The sequence below is a fragment of the Marmota flaviventris genome, chromosome 2 (assembly GCF_047511675.1).
Source record: "Marmota flaviventris isolate mMarFla1 chromosome 2, mMarFla1.hap1, whole genome shotgun sequence".
NCBI lineage: Eukaryota > Metazoa > Chordata > Mammalia > Rodentia > Sciuridae > Marmota > Marmota flaviventris.
The window spans coordinates 80,323,487-80,343,709 of record NC_092499.1 but is presented as its reverse complement, the minus strand read 5'-3'; the positions used below and the strand labels follow the sequence as shown (position 1 = coordinate 80,343,709).

The 20,223-nt window shown below is 41.7% G+C and overlaps 1 protein-coding gene across 1 annotated transcript; it reads right to left on the bottom strand.

Annotated features, from left to right (window-relative positions):
* Nucleotides 1-18,866: 18,866 nt before the first annotated feature.
* Nucleotides 18,867-19,802, bottom strand: LOC114088031 (olfactory receptor 11G2-like). The gene has a single exon (XM_027929584.2). The coding sequence runs from the start codon at nt 19,800-19,802 to the stop codon at nt 18,867-18,869; it is 936 nt and encodes a 311-aa protein (XP_027785385.1).
* Between the last annotated feature and the right edge of the window lie 421 nt (nt 19,803-20,223).

The window sequence follows — 20,223 nt, the reverse complement described above, 5'->3', positions numbered from 1 at the left end:
GGTCTGTTTAAATTGTGTGTGTCTTCCTGACTCAATCTGGGCAGATCGTATGACTTAAGACATTTATCGATATCTTCACTATCTTCTATTTTATTGGAATATAGGGTTTCAAAATACTTTCTAAATATTTTCTGTATTTCTGTAGTGTCTGTTGTGATATTGCCTTTTTCATCCCGTATGTTAGTAATATGAGTTCTCTCTCTTCTTCTCTTTGTTAGCATGGCTAAGGGCCTGTCGATCTTATTTATTTTTTCAAAGAACCAACTTTTAGTTTTATCAATTTTTCAATGGTTTTTTTTGTTTCAATTTCATTGATTTCTGCTCTAATTTTAATTATTTCTTGTCTTCTACTACATTTGCTGTTGTTTTGCTCTTCCTTTTCTAGGTTTTTGAGGTGTAATGTGAGTTCATTTATTTGTTGGTTTTTTTCTTTTTTTGAGGAAAGAACTCCAAGAAATGATCCCTCTTAAAACTGCTTTCATTGTGTCCCATAAATTCTGGTATGTTGTGTCTGTATTGTCATTTGTCTCTAAGAGTTTTTTTTATCTCCTCCTTTATGTCTTCTGTAACCCATTTATCATTCAGTAGCATATTGTTCATTTTCCATGTGATGTAGGATTTTTCCTTCCTTCTTTTATCATTGATTTCCAGTTTCATTCCATTATGATCAGATATGGTGCATGGTATTATCTCCATGCCTTTATATTTACTAAGAGTTGCCCTATGGCATAATATATGGTCTATCTTTGAGTAGGATCCATGTGCTGCTGAGAAGAACGTGTATCCACTTGATGATGGTTGATATATTCTATATATGTCGGTTAAGTCTAGGTTATTGATTTTGCTGTTGAGTTCTATAGTTTCTTCATTCAGTTTTTGTCTAGAGGATCTGTCTAATGGTGAGAGCAGTGTGTTGAAGTCATCCATAATTATTGTGTTGTAGTCTATTTGACTCTTGAACTTGAGGAGAGTTTGTTTTATGAACGTTGCAACTCCATTGTTTGGTGCATATAAATTGATAATTGTTATGTCTTGTTGGTGGATGGTTCCTTTTAACAGTATATAGTGTCCTTCTTTATCCCTTTTGATTAACTTAGGTTTGAAGTTGATTTTATTTGATATGAGTATGGCCACTCCTGCTTGCTTCCGAGGGCCATGTGAGTGGTATGATTTTTCCCAACCTTTTACCTTCAGCCTGTCTATGTCTTTTCCTATCATATGAGTCTCCTGAAGGCAGCATACTGTTGGATTTGTTTTTTTGATCCAGGTTACTAGCCTATGTCTCTTGATTGGTGAGTTTAGGCCATTGATATTTAAGGTTACAATTGAAATATGATTTGTACTTCCAGTCATGTTTATTTATTTATTTATTTTAGTTTGGCTCGTTTTTACTTTTTGGTTATTTTCCTCCCCCTTTACTGAGATACCTCCCGCTGTTAGTTTTGGGCACTATTTTTCAATTCCTCTTCTTGTATTATTTTGCTCAAAATGCTTTGCAGTGCTGGTTTTCTGGCTGCGAATTCTTTTAGCTTTTGTTTATCGTGAAAGATTTTAATTTCATTGTGAAATCTGAAGCTTAATTTTGATGGATACAGTATTCTTGGTTGGAATTCATTATTTTTCAGCATTTGAAATACATTGTTCCAGGATCTTCTCGCTTTCAAAGTCTGTGATGAAAAATCAGTCTTTAACCTAATTGGTTTACCCCTGAATGTAATCTGCCTCCTTTCTCTTGTAGCTTTTAATATTCTCTCCTTGTTCTGTATGTTGGCTATCTTCATAAGTATATGTCTTGGAGTTGTTCTATTACGGTTTTGAATGTTTGGGGTCCTGTAGGCTTCCAGGATTTGGCAATCCATTCCATCTTTCATCTCTGGGAAGTTTTCTAGGATTATTTCATTTAATATGTTGTCCATTCCTTTGGTTTGAATCTCTATGCCTTCTTCTATCCCGATGACTCTCAAATTTGTTTTTTTTATGACATCCCATATCTCTTGAATAGATTGCTCGTGGGATTTAAGCATCTTTTCTGTGTTGACTATATTCTTTTTAAGTTGATAAACTTTGTCTTCATTATCTGATGTTCTGACTTCTACTTGATCTAGTCTATTTGTAATATTCTCGTTTGAGTTTTTAATTTGGTTTATAGTTTCCTGCATTTCTAGGATTACTGTTTGATTTTTTTTTTAAGATCTCTATCTCCTGGTAAAGCTCATTCTTTGCCATTTGAATTTGTTTGTTTAATTCATTTTCAAAATATACTTTTATTGCTTGGACTTGCTGCCTCATGTCTTCTCTAATATTTCTTTCCATCTGAGTTAGGTATGCCTTGAGTTCTTTCCCTATCCCTGTTTCTGATGCTTCTAGGTCCTCCTGTAGAATTAAGTTGTCTTGCATTGTTTGTACTCCTTTTTTCCCTTGTTTTTTCATGATGTTCACATTAGTTTCCAGCTCTATTTGATTGCTGTGTTTCTGCTCTCTTCTATAGATTTGTTTTGGTTTTGTATATCTCTGTTGTCTCTCCTTTGTGTTGGTAGACTATGCCTGCTAAAGTGGATTCTGCTGGGAAAGAATTCCGATGGCCGAGCTCCAGTGACGTCACCTCTCTGCTATGGCTGGCCCCAGGCTCCTTGCCAGGGTGTCCGAATGGGGAGGTGGGACTGGACTGTCTCTGGTTGGTTTCAGCTCCCGGTTGCTGGCGGGCGGGCGATCTCTAGCCACCCAGTCGTGCGGTCGGTCACCGGCGGGCATGCGGTCTCCAGCCGCCCAGTCGCAGGGGCAGCGGGTGGGCTGTCGCTGGTGGGCGGGCGATCTCTAGCCGCCCAGTCACAGGGTCTGTCGCCGGCGGGCGGGCGGTCTCCAGCCACCCAGTCGTGAGGGCCTGGCCTCTAGTTCCCTGGTTTCTCCTGCTAGACCAGATTTCCCCTGAGTGATGCCTCTCGGCAGTTCAAACTGTACTCTGGGCCTGCCGTTTGTTGGGTGTGAAGGGTGTCTATTGGGAACCCCAGCACTATATTGTTTTGATTTTTTCCGCTTGCCCCTCCCCCAGCGCTGGCTAGACAGGGTTCGTTTTCACCGCTAATGGGAGGGCGAGTTGAAGGTCAGGTGTCTCTAGTTTTCCCCGAGTCTTTATGCAGGCTTGCTCTGCTAATCCCACCCCCGGAAAGCCTAGGAGAGATTTTATGCGAATTCCCCGCTGTATGGGAGCTGAGCTGAGTAACACACACCTGTTTTATTGTTGCAATCTGTCGGAGAGTGGCAGTGGTTACTTCAGCTCTCCAAGATGGTGGCTGCTGGTTTCCTTGGTGGAGTTTCCATTGTGGGGGATAGAACTGTACTGCTTCCTTCCCCGTCTGAAATCCCGAACTCAGCCCAGGGCTCAGTGGGGTTCAGCCGGCAGGATTTCACAGAATCCCCAGCAACGTTTCTCCCTGCTTGCTGGTCGCCTCTCGGTGGTGCCCCGCCGTCTGTAGCCGTTGGGCAGGCCGCACGGATCAGTCAGCCCAGATCTCCGGTGGGAACCCCGGCACTCTACTCTAATACAGTTTCTTTATCCATTCATCTATAGAAGGGCATCTAGGTTGGTTCCACAGTTTGGCTATTGTGAATTGTGCTAATGTAAACATTGATGTGGCTGTGTCCCTGTAGTATGCTGTTATTAAGTCCTTTGGGTATAGAATGAGGAGTGGGTTATTTGGGTCTAATGGTGGTTCCATTCTAAGTTTTTTTTTTAAAGAAATCTCCATACTACTTTCCAGATTGGTTGCACCTATTTGCAGTCCGACCAGCAATGTATGAGTGTGCCTTTCCCCCCACATCCTTGCCAACAATTATTGTTGCTTATATTCTTTTTTTTAAGAGAGAGAGAGAGAATTTTTTTTAATATTTATTTTTTAGTTTTCCGTGGACACAACATCTTTATTTTTTTATTTTTATTTTTATGTGGTGCTGAGGATCAAACCCAGTGCCCTGTGCATGCCAGGCGAGCGCGCTACTGCTTAAGCCATGTCCCCAGCCCTGATATTTATATTCTTGATAGCTGCCATTTTGACTGGAGTGAGATGAAATCTTAGAATAGTTTTGATTTGCATTTCTCTAATTGCTAGAGATGTTGTAAATTTTTTTCCATATATTTGTTGATTGACTGTACATTTTCTTCTGAGACATGTCTGTTCAGTTCATTAACCCATTGATTGATTGGGTTGATTGTCTTTTTGATGTTAAGTTTTTTGAGTATTTTATGCATCCTGGAGATTAGTCCTCTATCTGAAGTACATGTGGTAAAAATTTTCTTCCATTCTGTAGGCTCTTTTTTTCACTTCATTGATTGTTTCTTTTGCTGAGAAGAAGCTTTTTAGTTTGAATCTATCACATTTATTGATTCAAGATTTTATTTGTTGTGCTTTAGGAGTCTTGTTAAGGAAGTCAGGGCCTTATCTGACATGGTGAAGAATTGGGCCTACTTTTTCTTCTATTAAGAGTCAGCCACTTCTAAGCCATATCGGTTGAATATTCCTAATTCCAAAAAATTCAAAATCCCAAATGCTCCAAAATCCAGAACTTTTTGAGCACTGATATTGTTACCGCTGTTCACCTGTGACAAGTCCTTGGTTCCCTGAATGCTGAAGTATAACACCAGAGAAGCATGCCCAGGCAAGTGTAGACTGGAAAGTAGAAGGCTTTATTAAAGGACAGCAGAAAAGACTTCTCCCTGGAGGAAGAAGGGGACCCAAAAGGCAGAATCCGTGGAAGGGGGAAGTCTTCCCTCTTTTATAGCTAAGGTCTTCTTTCAGCTTTCCCACACTCCTGTCCTTTGTTTCCCTTTATCTTTCAGTGATAGAATGCAGGTGGGAAGGCCCAAATGGTGGGAGATAGGTGGGCTAAAGGAGTAATCTGGGCAGGAAAGGCCTGGGGTGGCTTTTGATTAGCACTTCCCTGTTTGCTTGGAGCTGTTTCATTAACAGTTCCTTAGGATGGGTTCCAGGCCTTGGGGACATTAACATTTCAATTTCCCCAAGTGCTGCTCTGGTTTCCTGGATTCCATTTTCAATAATGGCCTCCATTTTATTTATCTTACTTGATATTAGAGATATTAGATCCGATTTACTTAACTACACTACCTACCTATTCTCAAATCTGGCTTCATTCCCCCCTCTAATTTCAGGAATTCCTTGCTGTAAGGAAAGGGGGCAATGACCATTCTGGATTCTTGGAGCTGAAAGGGGGTGGTGTTGAGCAAGCAGTTTTGAGTCCCCCCTTTTTAAAAATCGGGTCTATTGAGTGGTCCATGATAGAAGTCCAATTGAGAAGTAACAGGCTGGAGAGCCATTTGAATGATGGATGGTCTATAAGAGAAACAAGAAGTTGTTAGTACTAGAATGAGATTGATGCAAAAATAAATGCCACAGCATAGGAATATGCCAACAAGTATGATGACAATGGTCAGAGACTAACAATATTTTCCACCAGGAAGTACCAGAGAACCAGGAGCTAAGAAATTGTTCCCATGACAAGGTTGGCGAGTTCATGGCTTCTAGAGCATGTAAATCTTTAAGGATATTAGTTACATTGCCAGAATTGTCAGGGATGTAAACACAAATACAGTTTTAATAATGGCACAAGTACCACCTTAGGCTGCAGTGAGGACATCTAAAGCCATCCAGTTTTGTAAGATGGCCTTTCTCATAAGTGTTACTTCAGTGTTAAGGAGAGAGATGTCTTCCTCATACTCACGGAGGGCAGTTTGGGTATAATTGGTTAAAGTTTCTACATGCCACATTACATCTTCTAAACCAATTTGTGGAATAAACAGTGAAGGTAGATGATCCAGTAGTGCCAAAGGAAGCACCTTAGGCCATGGGTAGTGGGTTTCTTGAGTGAGTTTCCTTCGATGTCTTTTGAAAATATCATTAGTTTTTTCTATCCTTCCTGAGGATTGAGGTCTCCATGCACAATGGAGATGGTATTTGATGCCTAAGGCTTTGGATATTTCCTGAGTGACAGCTGCCTTAAAGGCTGCTCCATTGTCACTCTATAGACGAGGTAACCTAAATCGTGGGATTATTTCCTGTAATAATAACTTGACTACTTCTACTGCCTGTTCAGTTTGGGAGGAGTAGGCTTCAATCCACCCAATAAAAGTATGTATCATAACTAATAAATTTTGGAATCCATTACTCTTGGGCATGTGGGTAAAATCAAGTTGCCAGTCCTCCCCAGGGAACTGTCCTTTGTAATTCTGGGGGCTTCTTGGCAGAATTGAGTGGATTATTTCTCTGGCATGTTTCACAGGCTTTGGCTATTTGGTGAACAGTCTTTAAATATTTTTTTGAAGAAAAAAATTTTAGATATTTTTTTTCCTTCAAATATCTGAAAATATTTGAAGGAAAAAAGTTTAGATATTTTTTTCCTTCAAATATCTCTTGGGTTAATTTGAGAGTATTTTCTTCTCCTAGGTGGAAAGATTGGTGTAGGGTATGTAAAATCTTCCACTGGGAATTAGCAGGTAAATAAAGTTTGTCATCTTCCATTTGAATCCACCCAGAGAGTAAAAGAATACCTCCTTTAGATAATGCCTTGTTTGTTTCCTCCTGGGTGTATTGAGGTCTTATCTCTGGGGGAGGGCCTGTCCACATCAAAGGGGCTAAGGTTGTCATCTGTAAACTTTCCTTAGCATGCTCTTTGGTTTGTTGATCTGCTAGCCTGTTTCCTTCTGCTATTTCATCTATCTCTTTTTGATGTCCTTGACAGTGAATTACTGCTACCTCTTTGGGTAAATGAACAGCTTCTAGTAGTTTTAAGATTTGCTCATAGTTCTTTATGGATGTTCCCCCAGTAGTTTGAAATCCTCTTTCCTTCCAAATTGCTGCATGTGCATGCAGGATTAGGTAGGCATATTTAGAGTCAGTGTAAATATTAATTCTCTGTTGTTTCCCTATTTCAAGTGCTCTCCTTAGGGGTATCAATTCAGCTAGTTGTGAGCTTGTGCCTTGAGGCAAAGATTGTGCTTCTATGGTGTCATGTAAAGTCACCACAGCATATCCAGCTTTGTATTCTCCTTATTCCACAAAGGAACTCCCATCTGTGAACATGGTGAGGTCTGGATTGGACAGGGGAAGGTTTTGAAGGTCCTTCCAGGCTGAGTAATTTATAGCTAGGACTTGTTTGCAGTCATGTTCAGGATTTCCCTCTAACTTCTCTGGGAGGAAGGTGGCTGGGTTTAAATTAGAGCAAGTCTTAACTTGAGTCACAGGTCCATCTAAAAGTAAGGTTTGATATTTTAGAAGGCAGTTGTCTGAGAGCCATAGTTCTCCTTTTGTATTTAAAATCCCTGAGAGATCATGGGAAGTATAGAAAATAAGGTCTCTTCCTAGGGTGATTTTAATTGCCTCAGAGACTAGTAAGGCTACTGCTGCTACTGTTAGACCCCTACACAAGAAAAGACCACTGACTCCAATTAAAATCAAAGTAAAGCAAGCTTATTATTTCCACTAGCTGGGCTGCCTCTCCCAACAAAATCGTGGGAGCCAAGGACAGCAGCCAAGTTTTCTAGAAGCCCAGCTTTACAGCCCAGAAAGTTACACAGAAGGGGGTTTGAGGATCTTACAGATAACAAAATTATGACAAGTATAGCACAAAGGCTAGTTCATATTTTTTGCTGGCCCCAACATCAGAATTTATGAAGAAAGGCCATTAGAGCCTCAGAGAGGGTCGTTATCTGGCCAGGGAAAGCCAAGAGTTACAAGACACCATTAAAGTTTCAGAGAGGTTTGTTATCTGGTCAGAGAAAACCTGGCATGGGTGAGTTCAAGGCATGGGCAGACATTCCAAGCAGCTTTACAACATCAAATTATGGCCAGGCTAAACAGAAATCCTAATAATTTTACAGAGAACAGAAATGAATCCTTTATAACTTGTGACAAGTTGGCTCCTAATCTAAAGAGAGAATTAGGCTAGGTATATCACTACTACCCTCAAACAATGAGGCCATCCTCAAGACACTAGATCAAGCTCCTTACTGAGATAAGTTACTGGCTGTTGAGCTGGTCCCTTCTTTTGTGTGACCACTTCCAGGGCTATTCTTCCTCTCTCAGTGACAAATAGGTTGAATTTTTGTTCAGTAGGTAGGCTGAGGACAAGGGCTTGGAGTAAGGCTCCTTTCAATGCCTTAAAGGCTTTAATATGTTCTGGTTCCCATATCAGGGAAGTTGTTTCTTGGTGAAGTGTCTCTTTGAAGAGGCTATAAAGAGGCTTAGTTAATTCCCCATATCCAGGAATCCAAAGCCTACAGTATCCAGTTATCCCTAGGAAGCCTCTAAGTTGCCTTATGGTTTGAGGTAGAGGATATTGTCCTATAGGGGTTATTCTTTCTGGTCCTAGTTTGCAGGATCCTTGAGACAGCTGTAATCCTAAATATTGAACTTGTTTTTGGAACAATTGAGCTTTTTTCTTTGAGACTTTATAACCCTTTTCAACTAAGAAGTTTAAAAGTTCTTTAGTGGCTTCCTGATATTCCTTTTGAGTGGAGGCACATAAAAGTATGTCATCTACATATTGTAGGACAGTCAGAGTTGTTTTATCTCTGAATTCTTTTAAGTCATTGGCTAGGGTTTGGCCAAACAAATGAGGGCTATCTATGAACCCTTGGGGCAATACTGTCCAAATTAATTGAGATCCACTATCTGGATCCTCAAAGGCTAACAGATATTGTGACTGGGAGTCTAAGGGTATACAGAAAAAAGACATCCTTTAAATCTAACACAGTAAACCAAGCAGTGGCTGCTGGAATCTCAGGTAACAGAGTGTATGGATTAGGAACTATAGGGTGGAGAGAAACAACTGCTTCATTAATTATTCTCAGGTTCTGAACTAGTCGCCATTCCCCATTGGGTTTTTGTATTCCTAAAATGGGTGTGTTTCATGGGCTGTTGCAGGGCACTAAAAGTTTCTGTCATTTGAGGTTCTAAATGATCTTCAATAAGCCCTTTTTTTTGCCTCTGTGCATAGGGGATATTGTCTCTGATGTGGAAAGACAGAGGAACTTTTAAGACTATTTTGATTGAAACTGCACTTTTTGCTCGTCCAATTTTGCCTTCAGTAGCCCACACTTCAAGGTTTATATTACATTCTAATAAAGGCAAACATAATGGTCCTCGCAGTCCCAAATTCATTGTAATGGATATCTGAGGTTTTGAAAGTCAGTCTCTTCCCAATAAAGGGGTAGGGCATTCTGGGACTATCAGAAATGCATGAGAAAACATCATCCCATCCCACTCACAACTCAGTGGGGGAGTAAACTTTCTGGTAATAGGCTGTCCAGACACTCCTTGTACCATTATAGTATTAGAGAAAAGAGATCCAGGGTTAAGAAGTGAGTACAGAATAACTGGCGTCAGTATCTAAGAGGAAGTTGACCTCTTGGCTCCCTACAGAGAAGCATACCTGGGGCTCATGTGAGGTGATAGGAGTTATGGGAGCCAGAATTAAGCTTGGGCCCTGTCAGGCCCTTGTAGAGGAGTCTGGCTTCAAAGACCTACATCCCTGAAGACAGTCACTCCTCCAGTGATTGCCTTGACATTTAGGGCAGGGTTTTTGGTGTGGTCTCTTGGCTATTGGGCAATCCCGTTTGAAATGTCCTTCCTCTCTGCAATGGAAACAAGTCCCTTTTGTGGATTGAGGAGCATTTCATTTTCCTCTTTTGTCACCCTGGGAGCTTACCCCTCTAAGAGCTAATACCAGCACTTCAGTCCTTTTTCTGTCTCTGCGCTCTTTCTTCTTCTTTTCCTCTTGATCTCTATTATAAAAAACGGAAGTAGCGAGTCAGAGGATGTTATCTAAAGATTGATCAGGGCCATATGACAATTTTTGTAACTTCCTCTGAATGTCTGGGCTGACTGGGTGATAAATCTGTCCTTTAAAAGTAGATGGCTCTCTGTGGATTCAGGATCCACTGTGGTGTGTTTTCTCATTGCCTCCCTGAGTTTCTCCATGAAAATAGCAGGGCTTTCCTGGGGACTCTGAATAATTTCTGAAACCTTAGAATAGTTAATGGGTTTCTACTTGATTCTCCTGAGGGCCTCAAGGATCAACATTTAGAAATGTCTAATTTTCCAAGCATCCTGCTCATCATTTGGATCCCAGTGAGGATCATTTCTGGGAATTGCCTGTGCTCCCGATGGATAATTGGGTTTGCTCCTGGTCTCTGCTGCTGGGGCATGAGCAAGGTGTAGGTTATCCCCAAACTCTTCAGCTGATCTTGGGGCTGCTTCCTTCTCATTGGAAGTCAAAGTCTGGTTGAGTAATAGCACAATATCTCCAGGTAAAGTCAAACACCTGGCATAAGTTTTGAAATACCTCAATATATTTATCTGGGTCTTCTAAAAATCTCCCTGTTTTTATCTGTCTTAGGTCTTAAATGGAGAAGGGGGTATATACTTTGATTTGTCCAAACTCTCCTCCTGGCATGTCCTGGAGAGGTAATATATTTGATCTGTCTATTGGGGCAAAGATGCCAGGGTATGGAGGACAGGAACCACTGATGCACATCAACAGGAGATGGAGCTTTTGTGAGTCCTCCTGATACTTTCTCCTCAGTAGGTGATTCCTTAAGATTTTCTCTCTTCATGGCAGATATCATAGCTAAGTCTACTTTACATTGTTGGCATAATTTGGGGTTTTCCCTTAGGGCAAAGAAAACCTGGACATATGGAACCTCACACCATTTCCCTTCCCTTTTGCAAAATTTATCAAGCTTTAAAATTGTATTAAAATCCTGGTGGCCGGAATTCTCCATCAGGGAGTTTGTATTGAGGCCAGGCCTTGTGGCAGAAGAAAATGAGGTGCTTTTTCTTGAGCATCTATGGGCCAAACTTATCCCAATTTTTCAATATGCAGGTTAGTGGTGCACCTAGTATATTGGAGAGAGAAGCTCCCATCTAAGTGAGAAGAGAAAAAACACAACTCAGGTGCCAGTGCCAGAGAAAACTGTTCTTATTAGGGACATCTCCCTAAGATTGAGCTTCCTTGATGTCCAGAAAACCTGTCTCTCACCTTACTTTGCCAAGGTTGTTTCTGGTCCCCTTTGGAAAAGTGCTAGGGTTCCAGTTTGCCCTGTGCCAGAGACCCTGGGAGGATTCAGACTTAAGGGCATTACTGCTTTCCTCCCTGCCACTATAAAACCCACAGCAAAAGAAAATTGTCCACTCTTCTTGTTGCCTTTTTGCCTCATAGACTAAAGGAATCTCCTGGGGGTGAGGGATATCTACTGGTTGTAAGGCATATAGCACTTCCTATTGGAGGGACTCTTGGAAGGATTGATTCTAAAAATGCCTCCTGTTGTAGGGACAAGTGAAGCAAGGCACTGAAGATAGCAGAAAACAGTTTTATTTGGCTGCAGCCAGGTTCAGAGGGCACAGCTTTTGCTGTAATCAATTAATCCCCTGAACTCCGAGTTCAGGGAGTTTCAGAGTTTTATACCCAGAATGTAAGGGGAGGGGCTCAGAAGTTCACAGTCTGCAGAAGTTCATATAAAAGCAGCTTTTTCTTTCACTGTTTTGGGCAAGTTAACCCTTCAAGGACAACACCTGAGAAGGGGAGAGCTTCTTCTCCCCTTTCTTTCCTCCCCCTGCCAGCTGTTACCATGGAGCCCAGTTGTAACTTATCTTAAAAATGTAGACATCTCTGTGAAGCCCCAGATCAAGGCCAGAAGCCTTGTTTGCACATTTCTTCAAAGTACTATACTGGATATGTTTGTGAAAAACTAATAAGGGGTGTCCAGCACCTGGAGTGCTGGTATCTTCTTGTCCAGTTGCCAAGTAAAACAAGGTGATAAGAAAATAGGAAGTTTATCTATATTGAACTCTTTTGCAGAGACTCTTTTGCTGACAATCCTAAAATCAGTCTGGGTGAAGGTTTCTGGAGAAGCCCAGTTAAGTCTTTTCTGTGGAGAAAGAGGGTGCCACTTCATTCCCTCTGGCAGCTTAAAGAGAACACAGCACATTTTAAACATTGGAGGGGTAATGGGAAATTTTAAAACAGACTAGTTAAAGTTACTTATGTGCATGAGGGGAACCTGGGCACCTTTTTACTTTACCCATGTCTTTCTCAGTCCTACAACCTGAATCGCTAGTGTTTTTTGACCGGCGGAGCAAGGGGAGCATCCAGAAGGGAATGGATTCAGGGTTGGGAGTGTTGTGTAGCCCACACTGAGGCAAATGTAATTGGGGCTTTCCCTCAGTGCCATTCATCAATCACCCTAGATACCCCTTAGGGCTGTCGGGAGGGGGATCAAGAGAAAGGAACCTTAGGAATATTGTCGCGACCCCTCGCCGGCAAGGGAAAAACATGACACAGGATTCTTCTTTCAGCAGTTTATTCAGGCCTTGATTCAAGTATCATCTTCTAGCGACCCCCCGCCGAGCGCCCAAGCACAGCCTAATAAAGCCTCCCGCATACTAATCCCAAGCTGCCACGTGGATCTTTCTCATAGGGTGGTAAGGGATTGTGCGCCAATTCTCCATAAAAGGAGTTGTTTATCACAGGCCACAGTGGAAGCCGGCGCCATCTTCTAATGGCGGCCACGGTCTATAGGAACGGCTCACCACAGTTCCCCCTTCTGTTTTATAAAACAATGCAGGTGAAAGTAGAGGTCCTATCCCACTGTGCAGAAGTGGCTGCAATGTATGGTTCAGTCCTAAGGAGGGCCCTTCCCTAGACCTGGTCCCATATCAGCCGACGCCTTTTTTCGTAGGGCGGGGCGTGGACGTCAAACCCGCATGCAATAGGACATGCTTTCCTTGAGGTCCGTTGAGGGATCACTCAAGTGCAGTGCCTTGCCTTGCATCCTGCATCGTGACGACGGTGAGAAGTAGGACGGTGAGAAGTAGGATAATACAGGTAGCCTGGTAATAATGACAAAATTTAAGTTGGCAACACAATCCCTAAGCCCCAGAGGAAGGTAAAGAGTCTGTAGCAGAGAAGAAAGACCAGTCCTGAAACCCATCTGCGTGCAATGGTAACAAGACCTGCAGAGTGCAAGGGCTATTCAGCACTGAGAAAGCATAGGAAAGAGGGCACGCCAATCCCAGTGCAATGTGAAATTAACTTGGGGTGCAATGGCCATGCCCAGAAATCACTGTTTAAGATGTGCAAGCCAGATTTGTGGAGAAATGCCATTTTCTAAGGCCGCAAGAGCCTGTACGATCATAGCCTTCTCTTTTGCATGTCGAGTTTTAAGGCGACAGAGAAGCCACAAACAAAGTACAACACTGAAGCAACACATTGCCCCAAAAATGCCCACTCCCACCCATTCCTTAAAAAAGGAAAAGGCAGAGGACAGCCAACTGGTGAATTGACCCAAAGTCACTGGTTCGACACGGGTACTATTCAAAACAGCAATCTGAGTTAGTTGAGACTGGATCAAGTTTTCTGCTTCCATGGACCAGGTTCCGGATAGATATTCCCCGATGATGCGGGAGGCATTTCTGGAATCATTAAATCTGACAGAGGTTATACATAAATGTGCACGTTGATCAATACAACCCAAATGTACTAGGTCAGACAATTCCTCAACTTGAGCTTGAAGCAGATCTATCCTTTGATTAGCAGCCAAAATCCCAGATAAAATATGTTGATTAATTTTACTTTGGGATTCAAGTACGGTGGATGTTTGTTGAATAACCTGATTAATAGTGGCAGCAGTTTGTACTTGGCTGGCCATGGCTACTCCAGGTGTAACTGCTGCAGCAGCAGATACCTCCACAGCTGTCACTATAGCTGCCATTATTCCAAAATCTCTACGGGCTCTAATCAGTTCAACAATAGGAAAAGACTCTGGATCTGCAGTAACTGGGATCGGGACAAAGGTTGGAATTTTCATAATCACTGCCATAGTCCAGGAGCCATTCCAACACTCAGACAAATAACAGGTAACATTAGAACAATTAAGCATCCCCTGTGATGTATCATTAGCCAAAAGAAACAGAAACGGAGATTGGAGACAGACTGCTGTGGAGGGTAATGTAGCATTAGATAATTGTGAATTATTTGCAAAAATTTTAAGCCTCCTACCTTGCTCCGAGTCTTGGGTACTGCCAGAAACATTAAACAGCCAACTTTGGACTCCTTGTAATTGAGCCAAAGCGGAAATATCAGCTGTGGCCCCCTTTTCATTGGAAATCAACCATTGAAACCAAGACCAACCTGCTCCTATAGAGGAATTATTGTTGGAAGAATTATACAAGTATCTTTTAAGAGAGGGGGAAAGGGAGAAACCTTTAGCGACCTGATGTTTCTCCCAAGAATGATCTTGGCAAGGCGTGAATATTGGAGGGAAGCCATACTCAGGGGTGCAATAAGGAGAAGCCTTAAAATGAGTGGCATTAGAGGTCTGATTAGAAGGAGACAACGGAATTAACACCTGGGAAGTAATGGCCAAAGTGGTAATATTAAGCTCAGAAGTATTTGTCGGGACTCTTCTTGTCAGGCGTTCTGGAACCCACACTGGCTCCGTCCGGTCCCGGCCCCCGGCGGCGCTCTGCTTTTTCCGCAGCGTGAGCCCGCTCCGCAGCAGTGCAGGCAGGTCCTTCAGCCGCGGCCGCAGCGACGCCGGCGGCTGCTCGCGCTCCGGCTCGCGGGCGCTGGGACTGCGGCGCAGAGCGCTGTCTGCGGCCGCCACCGCCGCGGCCAGGGCCGGGTTCTCGCACGGCGGCTGCATCTTGACTGAGCCCACCGCCATCCTCATGCCCAGACCGCGGCCGTGGCCCCGGCAGCTTCTCTCAAAAACATCTGCAAAGTGCTCTGCTTTACTTTAAGTCCTTTTGAACGTAACAACCCATCTAGGGCCAACAAAATTGGGCTTGAAGAAGTAGCGCCCATAATGTTTTTAGAGCTATAAAGAAAGTGAAAGTACAAAAATCCCCGCTCTCTTCCTTTTACAGGGGAGCATCCCTTTTTATGAATTCCCCGCTCTCTCTTTCTTTACCGAGGAGCATCCCGCTATTAGCTTGCGGATTCCCACTTTACCTGGGAACTTACCGGTGCACCACCCTGACTGCTGAAAGTTCTGGATCCTGGGTTCGAGGAATATAATTCCCCGTCCGGGCCACCAACTGTCGCGACCCCTCGCCAGCAAGGGAAAAACATGACACAGGATTCTTCTTTCAGCAATTTATTCAGGCCTTGATTCAAGTATCATCTTCTAGCGACCCCCCCGCCGAGCGCCCAAGCACAGCCTAATAAAGCCTCCCGCATACCAATCCCAAGCTGCCACGTGGATCTTTCTCATAGGGTGGTAAGGGATTGCGCGCCAATTCTCCATAAAAGGAGTTGTTTATCACAGGCCACAGTGGAAGCTGGCGCCATCTTCTAATGGCGGCCACGGTCTATAGGAACGGCTCACCACAGAATATGTCTGAGTGTAGCCCAGACAGGAATTCTGCAGCTGTCCCAAACTCTTTTCTCCATCTCCACGCATCCAAGGCAGATCGGGATTAGGGATACTGTCTTCTCACACCAATTGCTCTCTGAGCCCAGACAGAAAAATGGGAAGCAGCTTCAGCAGAACCCAACATGCCTGCTCTGTACTGAAAGGTGATTGAGAGCTGCCTAGGCCGGGAAACCTCTCACTCGAGTCTTGAAGAGTGGCAGCTGCACTAGTTGCATTTAAATAGCTGTCAGGTGCCCACATCACACTCTAGAAAGAAAGAGAGAGAAAAATGAACCTCAGACAGATGTGGGGTGCATGGAGAGGCACTTACTTTGGTGTAGGTCTTGATGGGGACTTCCATTCTCTTACAGCTGTTTACCGGTGACTGTTGAGGGCTGTGGCCCTCAACCCACCCAGGTGACGAGTCCTTGCTTCCCCGAATGTTGAAGTATAACACCAGAGAAGCATGCTGAGGCAAGTGTAGAGTGGAAAGTAGAAGGCTTTATTAAAGGACAGTATAAAAGACTTCTCCCCAGAGGAAAAAGGGGACCTGAAAGGTGGAATCAGTGAAAGAGGGAGGTCTTCCCTCTTTTATAGCTAAGGTCTTCTTTTAGCTTTCCCACACTCCTGTCCTTTGTTTCCCTTTATCTTGAAGAGACAGAATGCAGGTGGGAAGGCCCAAAAGGTGGGAGACAGGTGGACTGGTAGAGTAATCTGGGCAGGAAAGGCCTGGGGCGGTTTTTGATTAGCACTTCCCTGTTTGCTGGTAGATGTTTTATTAACAGTTCCTTAGGATGGATTCTGAACTTTGGGGACATTTCAATTTCTCCAAGTGCTGCCCTGGTTTCCTGGACACCATTCTCAATAATGGCCTCCATTTTATTTATCTTACTTGATATTAGACCTGATTTACTTAACTACACTATCTATCCTCAAATCTGGCTTTAATATGATACCACACGTGGAAAATTCCAATCCTAACCTTGTGTGGTGGGTTGTAGTCAAAATACAGGTGCACTAAAAATATTGTATAAATCACCTTTATGCTGTATGTATAAAGTGTGTATTAGACATAAATGAGTTTTTTGTTGAGATTTGGGTCTCATTCTAAACATATCCTTTATGTATATGAATATTTAAAAATACAAAAAAATTGAAACTTGAAATACTTCTGGTTTCAAGAACCAGATAAGAGATATTTAATGTATACATGGTGTGTGTCTGCCTGGAATTACAATCTTAGTCTAGATAAGGCAGATCAGACCCTAGTCACAACATCAATAGTAACTATCCTTATCTTCTATGTATCACTTTACCCGTACTAATGATTTAAAGTGAGTTGTTTAAAAAATCACCTTAAGTTTATGACACCCTCTTTTTAATCTGATTGGCTATTAGGTGAGAGCCTGACCATAAACCCTGGAATAACTTGTTCTCATATTCACAACCTAAGGCAAAACATGGAAAAATCATCAAAAATACCAATTGCTCTCCGTCTAGTACTTACTAGCTTTTAAGCAATGCGTTTATCTAATTCAATCTTCCCTGTGCCTCTGGGGTTTAGAAAGGTAGATTTAGTTTTATCTTTATCTAGGAAGGAACCCAGGCTCAGAGGACATTTGTAATGTTCTACCATTGCACAGTGTGGCAATAAGTGGCAAAGCTATAATTAATGCAGGGGTCCTGAGAGTGAGATTTAGGGTGTAATGGCACTCTTCCCTGTTTCCTGCATAGGCAACAGCATGTTAACCCAGACTCAATCCAATGTGATTTCCTTCTCTATTTTCTTCAGTTCCACTTTTACTTGGGCACAAGTGCCGCAGGCTCTCTTTTAGGTCAATTATTGTTACTTCTCCATCTGCAGCATCATTCACCATTATGGCTGGTTGGTGGCTCCATATCTGAACATCTAAAACTCTCTTATTTAAAAAGTGATATGTTTTACTGTATGGAAATATCATAATTAAATCTAAACAAGTTTCAATGAATGGCTCTTAAATGGCTTCTAATAATTTGCTGTTACAAACAATGCTGCCATAAATATTCTTGTGGATAATATTTTCACACATATTTGATTATATATGTAGGCTAAGCATCATACAATAAACAATTCTCAGAGTGGTGCCCATTTATATTTATTTTTGCCTGGAAAAGTGTGCAGATAGGCCAGTCACCCTAGAATGTATTTCATTTTTAAATATATTTTTATTTTTTTAAAATGGTACATAATAATTGTACATATGTAGGAGGTATGATGTGATATCATAATACAAATATATAAGGTGCTGTAATCATCTCAAGGTTATTGGCATATATATCACTTTAATAATTCATCATTTTTTATGTTGGCAACACTCAAAATCCTGTATGCTAGCTATTGTAAAGCATGTAATTAATTGTTGTCAACCTTTGTTATCCCACTGTGTTACAGAATGTTAGAAGTTAGTCCTTCTCATCAACCATACTCCTGTACCAACTACTAACCATATTCTGTCCATACTCCCTTCCCCTACCCTTCCCAGGATCTTATAACTACTGTTCTATTTCTACTGCTACAAAAATCAAAGTTTTGGCTTCCACAAATAAGTGAAATCATGCATCATTTGTCTTTCTGTGCCTGGCTTATTTCCCATAACATAATGTTTTCCAGCTCTATGTATGTATGCAGCACAGAACATAATCTCTTCTTTTTATGACTAAATAATAAAATATATGTATGATGTGCATACATAATTATATACATATATATGATGTGTATATATATACATATATATGATGTGTGTATATATATATATATATATATATATATATATATATATATATATATATATATAATTTTCTTTACCCATTCATTCATTGATACACGATTCCACACACATACATATCTTGTCTACTGTGAAGAGTGCTGTAATAAATATCATACTGATTTTATTTATTTTTGGATATATATTTAGTAGTGGGACAGCAGGATCTTATAGCAGTTCTATTTATTTTTACTTTTATTTTTATTTATTTTTTGAGGAACTTCCCTACTTTCCATAATGGCCATACTAATTTATGTTCCACCCAGCAATGTATCAAAGTTCTCCTTTCACCACATACTCACCAGGATTTGTTATTTTTTTGGTAATTTTCATAATAGAAATTCTAACTGGGATGAGATGATATCTCTTTTTGGGTTTAATTTGTATTTTGCTGATGATTAGGAATGTCAAGCATTTGTTCACTCATATACTTGTTGACTGTATATCTTCTCTTGAGAAATCTGTTCAGGTTATTTGTTTCTTTCTAAATTGTTCTTATTAGTAAATTATAATTGTGCATAATAGTGGCTTTGTTATGAGATATTTATACACACATAATTTGTTCCATTGGATTACTTAGGTTTTTTTTTGCTTTTGAGTTGTCTGCAAGGATATTTGTTTGAGTAAGGTCCTACATTTTATATTACTAAAAATTTCTGAAGGGCATGCTTCATATCTTTGTTCCTCAGGCTATAGATCACAGGATTTATGAATGGGGTTCCTACAGAATAAAACAAGGTAACAAGCTTCTGCATTCCAGCTTCATGTTCCGATGTTGGGCTCAGGTACATGACCATCACTGAGCCATAGAAAAGTGAAACAACAGTCAGATGGGACCCACACGTGGAGAAAGCTTTTCTTCGCCCAGCTGCTGAAGGAACTGTCAACACAGCTCTAAGGACCAGAGCATAGGACCCCATGATGAAAAGAAAAGGGATAAACAGGAGCAGAGAACTTAGGATCATCCAGAGGAATTCCATCACTGGGGCTCTGGTACAGGTGAGGGCTAACAGAGGACCTGGATCACACAGAAAGTGGTCAATAATCCTGGATCCACAGAAAGACATCTGGGAAATGATGGTGATAGGGACTGGGAACCAGAGGAAGCCAAGTATCCAGCAGGTGGCCACAAGGATGTTGCATAGATGCCCAGTCATAAGAGTGGGGTAGTATAGGGGCCTGCAGATGGCAAGGTACCGATCAAATGCCATCACTGCCAGGAAGAAGCATTCTGCAGAGCCCAAGGAGAAGAAGAAATAGAACTGAAGGAAGCACCCAGAGAAGGAGATGACCTTGGTGTCAGACAGGAAGTTGGCCAACATGTTGGGGACTGTGGAAGTGACATACCAGATTTCCAGGAAGGAGAAGTTGGCCAGCAGGATGTACATGGGGGTGTGTAATCTCTGATCCCAGTGCACGGCACAGATGATGGAACCATTGCCCATGAGGGTCAGGAGGTAGACAGTGAAGAAGAGCACGAAGAGGAGGATCTGCTCCTCCCTGGGGCCAGGGAAGCCCAGGAGGATGAAACCAGTGATCTTGCTGGAGTTGCTGGGGGATCTGAAGGTTTTCATGGTCTGTGGACAGTAAAATCACCTGCAATTACTGAATATTCTAGGAATAGCAGTGGGGCTTTTATTCTAAATAAGAAACCTAAAATTATTTGTTATTAAATTAATATTTATGGAGTATTTACTGTTTGCTAGGTATTTCTTCTAAGTACTGAGAATATAGCAGTGAATAAAGCAAATTAAAATCCTTAGTTCATGTAGCTGTCCCCAGTCATGGCTCTTTTTCTTTCCTTTTGAACTAACTATACTAGTTCAGCTCTTTTCTTGGTCAACACCTTTATAAAAGAGATTTTTGCTATGTCAAGGAACAATGCTGTGATTGGAGATATATAAAATTCTTGCATTTAGAAGGGCTTATAAGTTTTTTAAAATGAAATGGATAAGTATACTTCCTTTCTACTTTGTGAACAGTCACCTAATTCAG

Excerpts from the sequence above, each read along its gene's own strand:
- LOC114088031 (XM_027929584.2), bottom strand. The coding sequence starts at position 19,802 with ATGAAAACCTTCAGATCCCCCAGCAACTCCAGCAAGATCACTGGTTTC.